Source organism: Saprolegnia diclina (genome assembly GCF_000281045.1).
Source record: "Saprolegnia diclina VS20 unplaced genomic scaffold supercont1.26, whole genome shotgun sequence".
Classification (NCBI taxonomy): domain Eukaryota; phylum Oomycota; class Saprolegniomycetes; order Saprolegniales; family Saprolegniaceae; genus Saprolegnia; species Saprolegnia diclina.
In genome coordinates, this window is record NW_008246093.1 from 524354 (window position 1) to 533297 (window position 8944).

At 53.4% G+C, this 8944-nt stretch overlaps 4 protein-coding genes across 4 annotated transcripts; 2 read left to right on the top strand and 2 right to left on the bottom strand.

Annotated features, from left to right (window-relative positions):
* Nucleotides 1–764: 764 nt before the first annotated feature.
* SDRG_08612 (RarD protein) lies at nucleotides 765–1760 on the bottom strand (the record flags this gene model as incomplete). Its single annotated transcript, XM_008614504.1, has 1 exon — nucleotides 765–1760. The coding sequence occupies exon 1, from the start codon at nucleotides 1692–1694 to the stop codon at nucleotides 765–767; it is 930 nt and encodes a 309-aa protein (XP_008612726.1). The 5' UTR covers nucleotides 1695–1760.
* Nucleotides 1761–3610: 1850 nt separating this feature from the next.
* SDRG_08613 (hypothetical protein) lies at nucleotides 3611–4712 on the top strand (the record flags this gene model as incomplete). Its single annotated transcript, XM_008614505.1, has 1 exon — nucleotides 3611–4712. The coding sequence occupies one exon, from the start codon at nucleotides 3611–3613 to the stop codon at nucleotides 4619–4621; it is 1011 nt and encodes a 336-aa protein (XP_008612727.1). The 3' UTR covers nucleotides 4622–4712.
* Nucleotides 4713–5567: 855 nt separating this feature from the next.
* On the top strand, nucleotides 5568–6630 carry SDRG_08614 (hypothetical protein). The gene has a single exon (XM_008614506.1). The coding sequence runs from the start codon at nucleotides 5591–5593 to the stop codon at nucleotides 6551–6553; it is 963 nt and encodes a 320-aa protein (XP_008612728.1). The 5' UTR covers nucleotides 5568–5590; the 3' UTR covers nucleotides 6554–6630.
* A 456-nt stretch (nucleotides 6631–7086) lies between these two features.
* SDRG_08615 (RarD protein) lies at nucleotides 7087–8070 on the bottom strand (the record flags this gene model as incomplete). The annotated part of the gene is made up of 1 exon (XM_008614507.1): nucleotides 7087–8070. The coding sequence occupies one exon, from the start codon at nucleotides 8068–8070 to the stop codon at nucleotides 7141–7143; it is 930 nt and encodes a 309-aa protein (XP_008612729.1). The 3' UTR covers nucleotides 7087–7140.
* Nucleotides 8071–8944: the final 874 nt, after the last annotated feature.

Sequence of the window (8944 nt, forward strand, 5' to 3'; positions counted from 1 at the left end):
TTCAAGCTCATTGGTTTCATCCTTGTCTGGGTGGCCCTCGCCATCTACTCGACCGAAGGTATTGTCGTCCATCAACAGTCGAGCAAGCAGACACCGCCCGTCGATGCTGCCGACGTGACAAGTGAGGCGAAAGCGGACGCCGAGGCCGACGGCACCACACCGTATGTCCGCGTGTAAACGCGTTCTAGCGATAGACGCAGAAGGCGTCTGCGTAGAGCGACACTGTAAAATCAAACAAGTTGTCTTTTGTTGGATTTTGATGCCACCAAATTCGAATTATGCCGACGACAATGGACGCCGTCCATATCTTATTGCATAGCTTATTCTTGGAAATCAGTACTGGATTTTTCACGCCACTTGGTTCAAAGCTGCACCGATGCTGATGGATCATGCACATGGCACGATCTCAGAGCAAACAGCTGCAACGCACGACGTAAATAGCTGTTAATAGGCAAACGAATCGATCGCACGGCTAGGACACCCAGCCCAATGTATAAGCGAAGGTAGTATCGTTTGACAGAGGGTGGATCGTGCCGACGGTCTGGATGGCGTTGCTGCACGGAAGAACCGTGCTGTACCACAGAAGCTGTTTGCGCGGCATCGCTGTTGTTTGACAGTGCGTCCTTCGCGGTGAACCGTGTGGCACGACTCCGGCCACAGCTTGAGCAAAAAGCGCCATCAAAGAGGAAGGCGAGCGAGTTGACTGAGAACACAAAAACAAACCAAGTTGACCAATAAGTACTAGTCGTTTCGGAACCAAGTCCTTAGACGCGCTCGTATGCGGCCTCATCGCCCCGTGGCGATTCGACAGCCGCCGGCTTGGCCACTTGCTGCTTTTGATACACAAAACCCTCGACCGAGTAGACGGCGAGCGCCACCCACACTAGGACGAATCCAATGAGTTTCACCAGCGAGAAATCTTCATTGTAGACGGCAACGCCCATGATGAACATGAGGCTCGGCGCAATGTACTGCAGCATGCCGAGGAGGCTGAACGGGATCTTTTGCGCCGCCGACGCGTACAGCAAGAGTGGAATCACGGTCACGATGCCCGCGCCAGCCAGCAAGATGTTGGCGGTCGTGCTGACGTGCAAGAAGGCGCCGTTGCCCTGAGCTTGGACGACTGAGAGGTAGATGACGGCCGGCACAAAGAGGATGCCCGTCTCGACCGTCATGCCGTGGAGAGCGTTGAGCGGCGCTTGCTTTTTGAGGACACCATAGATCGAGAAGGAAACCGCGAGCGTGAGCGCGACCCACGGAAACTTGCCGTACGCAATCGCAACAACCAAGACACCCGCAAACGCTGCGCCGATCGCGAGCCACTGCCAGAGCCGGAGCTTCTCCTTGAAGACGACGACGCCGATGATGACGTTGATGAGCGGCGTAATGAAGTACCCGAGGCTCGTCTGCACAATGTAGCCGGCGTTGACGGCCCAGATATACGTCATCCAGTTGGCGAGGATGACTACGCTCGAGACGGTGTAGACGGCAAAGACGCGCCAGCCGCGGGCTTCTTGGCGCAAGGCGGTGAACTCGCCCTTGATCGCGAGCACGATCAAGAGGAAGACAAACGACCAGACAATGCGGTGGAGCGCGAGTTGGTCGGCGGGCACGACTTCGAGCTGCTTCCAGTAGATGGGCAAGACGCCCCAGACGACGTAAGCCGTGACGCAGTAGAGGATACCCGTGTTCATGACAGAATGTCAAATGAAATATGAGATCTTTGGAGTACATTGCTCGATTGCACGTGGAAATTCTGGAAACCACCATGTGTGATTGTGCATTCATGCTAGACTCACCAACCAACCAACGCTGGTGACACGAACCAACTGCAACCCTCTGTTCGTAGGGGTGGGCTTTCGTACCGGACGTGTCCGACACATGTTTTCGCTGTCTTGATGGCGTGGAATATGCGGCGCAAATCGAGTTGTGCAAAGCGTTCGAGTTGTGTAGAGAGGCATCGAATACAAGGCGACTCCTCATAACCACTAGTTCGACCTGTGCACTCATAGCTGTGCCACACTGACCTTCTACTTTGAACGCTAGTTGAATAGACTAGGAAGTGTGTTTGCTAAAGTTCTTTTAACGTGAATTTCAAAGTATGATCACCGCTTCTCAGCCACACCTTGACAAACGTCTGTTGACGGTTCACACCTCTTTCAAGTGTGCCCTCTATTTTCTCAAGGGTCTCATCACGGTGTCCATGTCACATGCCATGGTGGCCAACAAGAGACGACACCACAGTGGCACGGGACGTACATTCTAATTTGTTCTGCGATCTTTCTCACGGCGCAAAACGTAGCTACATTGTACTCACTGGCCATGCAAGCGTTAGGCGACACTAGTATGTCTTCCTACCGCGCTCAATGCATCGTCAGCACCTATTAACAGAGTCTTTTTCGTGAGATTGTGCGTCCTTACTGGTACCATATATGGCATTCTTCATCAAACAGTGTTTTGGTGACGACCATCACTACCTGCAAAACTGGAACAAGTGGTCGTAGCATGAAGGGTGTCGAAGGCAACATATCTCAAATGGACGACGGCCGTGATCCGCTGAGGAATGTCAGAGATGCCACGTGAACGATTATTGCAAGCTTCCACGCATCGCAGCCGTGTGCAACAGTCTTCGTTTCACCCCTAAACCTACCACATGTGCCTCCACCGCAACTGCAATCGCACCTAGCCCTAGCAGCCCCATTGGCCGGATAGTTGGGACTTTTAACAGCGTCACTATTATGGAAGAGCACGTCCTGGTTCTACTCGAATGCACTCGTTACCAAAGCTGCTATCAGGTGTGGTAAAGTCCGGTTCAAATAAGACCAACCCACGCTTGCCAATGTAACTGAAGCGCTGAATATATTTTATGCAGCACAACGAATGCGCTTTCAGATTCTATATCCTTGGTACTAGTATTGTATAAGATACGTGTATGGCCAGAGCCTCGAAGCCATTCTCCGCCACAGGACTTGCGGGATGGAAGTTGCCGCATATCCGCATTTCCTCCAAAAGCCTATATTCATTGATACATCGAAGGATGCAGTACATAGATGCAGTATCCACCATCACTCTTCACACGGAATGTCGGTCCAAGTGAGGCAATCAAGTGTCCAGTGGGCCTCCACAATTGTCGCGTCGTGGCGCGTGGTGCGTGTTGTGGATACTGCCCCGGATCCCAACCGTAGCACGTGCTTACAGCTTTCACCACCACGAAATTCAACGATACGTTTTAAATAAAAACTTTTTTACATGGCACTCGTTCCGCAGTCCATACTCTCTGCTAGTATTTCAAGGAGCGCCATCACGATGAAGGAAAGAAGCACTCGAATTGTGTCGACGTCGCTCTATTCGACAAGAGTTACATGTTGCCAACATGGCAGAGAGGATGCAGCCCAAAACTACGCATATTGTACACCGCCAATGTTTAAACCAAGTTTAATTTGTAGTTTCAGGTTACGTATTGTACATGTACCATAGCGCATCGCATGGCTGGCGCTGGATCCTCTGGACACAACAAATATTAATACCATTCCTCGCAACCAGCGAACTTTGCCGTCGCTCGAGCATCCGGCAGTCAGCAACAAACAACCGGATTGGTATTTACGACATCATGACCTTGTCACTTTTCAACTTGATCTCCAAGATGCAAACTGGTATTCTCTACGGCGCGACAGCGTACGTCATTTGGGGCGTCCTCCCCATGTACTGGAAGCAGCTCGGCGCCGTGCCGGCGATCCAGCTCGCGTTCCATCGCATCGCGTGGTCGTTCCTCGTCCTCCTTTTCATCATCGCGGTCAAGGGCGACTTCAAAGCCTTCCGCGCCGCAGCTCGCGGTTGGCGCGTCTTTGCCATCTACACGATCGCAAGCGTTGCGATCCTCGGCAACTGGGTCATGTACATTTGGGCTGTCAACGCTGGCTACGTCCTCGAGACGAGTCTTGGCTACTTTATCACGCCCCTCGTCAACGTGCTCGTCGGCGTCCTCGTCTTCAAGGAGAAGCTTCGGATCTGGCAGTGGCTCGCGATGGGCTTTGCATTTGCGGGTGTCCTCGTCATTGCGATCGCGTACGCCAAGTTTCCATGGATCGCGCTCACGCTCGGTATCACGTTCTCCATCTACAGCGTCGCCAAGAAGCAAGCGCCCCTGAGTGCGCTCCACGGCTTGACGGTCGAGACGGGCATCCTCTTTGTGCCGGCTGTCGTCTATCTCTCGGTCGCTGAGGCCATGGGCGATGGCGGTTTTTTGCATGTGAGCACGGGGCACAACCTCATGCTTGTTGGCGCCGGTGTTGTGACAGTGATCCCAATGGTGCTGTTTGCGTCCGCGGCGCAGCGAATCCCACTGAGTCTTCTCGGCGTGCTGCACTACATTGCCCCGAGCCTCATGTTTGTGTTGGGCATTGCCGTCTACCACGAAGCCTTCTCGACAGCCAAGCTCATTGGCTTCATTCTTGTCTGGACGGGTCTTGCTATATACACGGTCGAAGGCCTCGCGCACCAGAGAGCAGCCAAGCAAGCCCTACTCACGTCGCCCGTGGAGCAAACCATCGAAGCGACTTCTCCTGCCAAAGACGAGACGACGATCGATGCGGAGGGCGACACACCATACGCGCGCGTTTAGACGAGTCCTCCCACTGCGAGCAACTATCGGCATAGTCGCTCACATGAAACACAAACGCACTGTAATCGAAATGAAAACTTTTCCAGATCCATCGCACTTGGCCCGTTCAAAGCTTGTATGCAAATGTGATGTTTTGCTTTGTCATTGGCGTGTACCCTCCTCGACTGGCTGGATTTGAATACGAGTTGGTGTGCTTCTGGGTCCTCGACCGATTGTCCTTGCACGACAATGTACTCTCGCTAAAGTTTATGCCCACATGTCGATAGCTTGTCTCTGCTAGCGTGACGCTTACCACGCGTCGGTGATGTTGTCGCACCGCAAAGCTATCCGAAGCGTGAGCAGACCACCGTAGTAAAATGCAACCGTTAGCACGCCGACGAATCCAAGAACGAGTACTCATAAGCGACTGCCGTTTGTTCCTGCCATGCAACCTGCCGAAGAGTGCCAACCAACGGGTCACGACCGTCACTCTTCATGCACAATGCTGGTCAAAGTGAGGCAATCAAAGACATTTGGCCGTGGACCGGCAACAGGCCCAAGTGCAACCACAACCATGTGGTGACGCTTGCTCAAACAGAAGGAAGCGTTCCATTCATTTTTCAAGGGTTAAATAACAGTAATTACAATCTAGCAAGCTCGAGGTCGCCCAATCCAAGCTGCGACGCCGACAACAATCTACGACGACATCACAATCGCAATTTTTTCAAGAACTCGCAAAACTTGATGTACTTTTCGGCAAAACAACATCTCTTAGATGCACCTTTTTGGTGTTATTTAAGTTTAAAAAGCGGTTGACTCACCGTGGTGCGCGCCAACAGGTGTGTCACCCCTTGGTCCAGGGCCCAAATTTTGTCCGGATTGCGTCTCGCTGGAAACCAGTCTTTTACGCTGGGTGTCCGTCGTCTGTCTTTTCTTACCGACGTCTGCTCGTTCCATGCTTTGCTCCGCACAATTCATCTTGCCTTCACCATGCAAACGGGCATCATCTACGCGTCGACTGCGTACGTCATTTGGGGCGTCCTCCCCATCTACTGGAAGCAGCTCGAGGCCGTGCCCGCGGAGCAGCTCGCGCTCCACCGCATCGTCTGGTCCTTCCTCGTCCTTCTCATCGTCCTTGCGGTGAGAGGCGACTGTAAAGCCTTCCGCGCCGCGGCCCGCGGTTGGCGCGTCTTTGCTGTCTACACGATTGCGAGCATCATCATCCTCAGCAACTGGGTCGTGTACATCTGGGCTGTCAACGCCGGCTACGTTGTCGAGACGAGCCTCGGCTACTTTATCACGCCCCTCGTCAACGTCGTCGTGGCGGTCGTCGTCTTTAAGGAAAAGCTTCGGCTTTGGCAGTGGCTCGCGATCACACTCGCGTTTGCGGGTGTCTTGGTCATTGCGATCGCGTACGCCAAGTTTCCATGGATCGCGCTCACGCTCGGTAGCACGTTCTCGCTCTACGGAATCGTCAAGAAACAAGCGCCGTTGAGTGCGCTCCACGGCATGACGGTCGAAACAGGAATCCTCTTTGTACCGGCCGTCATCTACCTCTCGGTCGTCCAGGGCATGGGGTCGGGGGCGTTTCTTCATGTGGATACACTCAGCCATTTTCTGCTTGTCGGTGCCGGCGTGGTGACCGTGATTCCAATGGTCCTCTTTGCATCTGCGGCGCAGAGCATTCCGTTTAGCCTCCTCGGCGTGCTGCACTACATTGGCCCGAGCCTCATGTTTGTCATTGGCGTCCTCGTCTACAACGAAGCCTTCTCGACGTTCAAGCTCATTGGTTTCATCCTTGTCTGGGTGGCCCTCGCCATCTACTCGACCGAAGGTATTGTCGTCCATCAACAGTCGAGCAAGCAGACACCGCCCGTCGATGCTGCCGACGTGACAAGTGAGGCGAAAGCGGACGCCGAGGCCGACGGCACCACACCGTATGTCCGCGTGTAAACGCGTTCTAGCGATAGACGCAGAAGGCGTCTGCGTAGAGCGACACTGTAAAATCAAACAAGTTGTCTTTTGTTGGATTTTGATGCCACCAAATTCGAATTATGCCGACGACAATGGACGCCGTCCATATCTTATTGCATAGCTTATTCTTGGAAATCAGTACTGGATTTTTCACGCCACTTGGTTCAAAGCTGCACCGATGCTGATGGATCATGCACATGGCACGATCTCAGAGCAAACAGCTGCAACGCACGACGTAAATAGCTGTTAATAGGCAAACGAATCGATCGCACGGCTAGGACACCCAGCCCAATGTATAAGCGAAGGTAGTATCGTTTGACAGAGGGTGGATCGTGCCGACGGTCTGGATGGCGTTGCTGCACGGAAGAACCGTGCTGTACCACAGAAGCTGTTTGCGCGGCATCGCTGTTGTTTGACAGTGCGTCCTTCGCGGTGAACCGTGTGGCACGACTCCGGCCACAGCTTGAGCAAAAAGCGCCATCAAAGAGGAAGGCGAGCGAGTTGACTGAGAACACAAAAACAAACCAAGTTGACCAATAAGTACTAGTCGTTTCGGAACCAAGTCCTTAGACGCGCTCGTATGCGGCCTCATCGCCCCGTGGCGATTCGACAGCCGCCGGCTTGGCCACTTGCTGCTTTTGATACACAAAACCCTCGACCGAGTAGACGGCGAGCGCCACCCACACTAGGACGAATCCAATGAGTTTCACCAGCGAGAAATCTTCATTGTAGACGGCAACGCCCATGATGAACATGAGGCTCGGTCCAATGTACTGCAGCATGCCGAGGAGGCTGAACGGGATCTTTTGCGCCGCCGACGCGTACAGCAAGAGTGGAATCACGGTCACGATGCCCGCGCCAGCCAGCAAGATGTTGGCGGTCGTGCTGACGTGCAAGAAGGCGCCGTTGCCCTGAGCTTGGACGACTGAGAGGTAGATGACGGCCGGCACAAAGAGGATGCCCGTCTCGACCGTCATGCCGTGGAGAGCGTTGAGCGGCGCTTGCTTTTTGAGGACACCATAGATCGAGAAGGAAACCGCGAGCGTGAGCGCGACCCACGGAAACTTGCCGTACGCGATCGCAACGACCAAGACACCAGCAAACGCTGCGCCGATCGCGAGCCACTGCCAGAGCCGGAGCTTCTCCTTGAAGACGACGACGCCGATGATGACGTTGATGAGCGGCGTGATGAAGTACCCGAGGCTCGTCTGTACAATGTAGCCGGCGTTGACGGCCCAGATATAAGTCATCCAGTTGGCGAGGATGACTACGCTCGAGACGGTGTAGACGGCAAAGACGCGCCAGCCGCGGGCTTCTTGCCGCAAGGCGGTGAACTCGCCCTTGATCGCAAGCACGATCAAGAGGAAGACAAACGACCAGACAATGCGGTGGAGCGCAAGCTGGTCGGCGGGCACGACTTCGAGCTGCTTCCAGTAGATGGGCAAGACGCCCCAGACGACGTAAGCCGTGACGCAGTAGAGGATACCCGTGTTCATGACCGAAAGCCAAATGAAAAATGAAGCCATGGTTGGATGGAGCATCTCTGGATTTTTGGGCCAAATTCTGGAAACCACGATTGTGTCTTGCAATCAAGACGCACCCAAGTCTGGCGACAAGAACCGTCTGTTCGTAGGTGTGGGATTTGTACGACACATGTTTTCGTTGTCTCGCCGATATGTACAATGTTGTGGAGAAGACGCTGGAGTTTGTGTCAAGCGTTTGAGTAAGGAGATCTTCAAGCAGAGAGGCGACTCCTCGCAGCCACTAGCTCGAGATGCGAGGGTGCTCTTTCTGACATAACGACGTGTTTACATTCCATGAACGACAATTGACTAGGAAGCGTGTTTTGCTAACGTTCGTTAAACACGAAACAGCCACCAGAATAGGGCCAGCGCCTCTCAACCGCACCTTTACAAACGTCTGTTTAATGGTTCACATCTTTTAAACTGCCTCTAAAGTGTAGACTCATATTTTCTTACCGGTTACATCGCAAACTTCATGTCACACCAATAGACAAAAGCTCTGGGGCACGGGACCCACATTCTACTTGTGCTCCGATCTTTCCAAAGGCTCCGAGTTTAACTGCCTAGCACTGAGCTCTCGCTCGCTAGCCACGCTGCGTGCTTGCTCACTGGGCATGCAAGCGTTTAAGGCGGCACGACTCGCTATTACAAAAGATGTAATAGCGTTTCCTACTGGTAGAAACACCTTGGTGAGGTTATGTGTCAAAAGTGTTTCTAAAGGTTTGTGAGGACCATCACTAACTGCAAACCTGGAACGAGTGGTGTTGCATGAAGGATGTCGAAGGCAACTGATTTCCATGAGAAGACGGACGTGATCCGCTGAGGAATGTCAGCGATGCCACAGGGA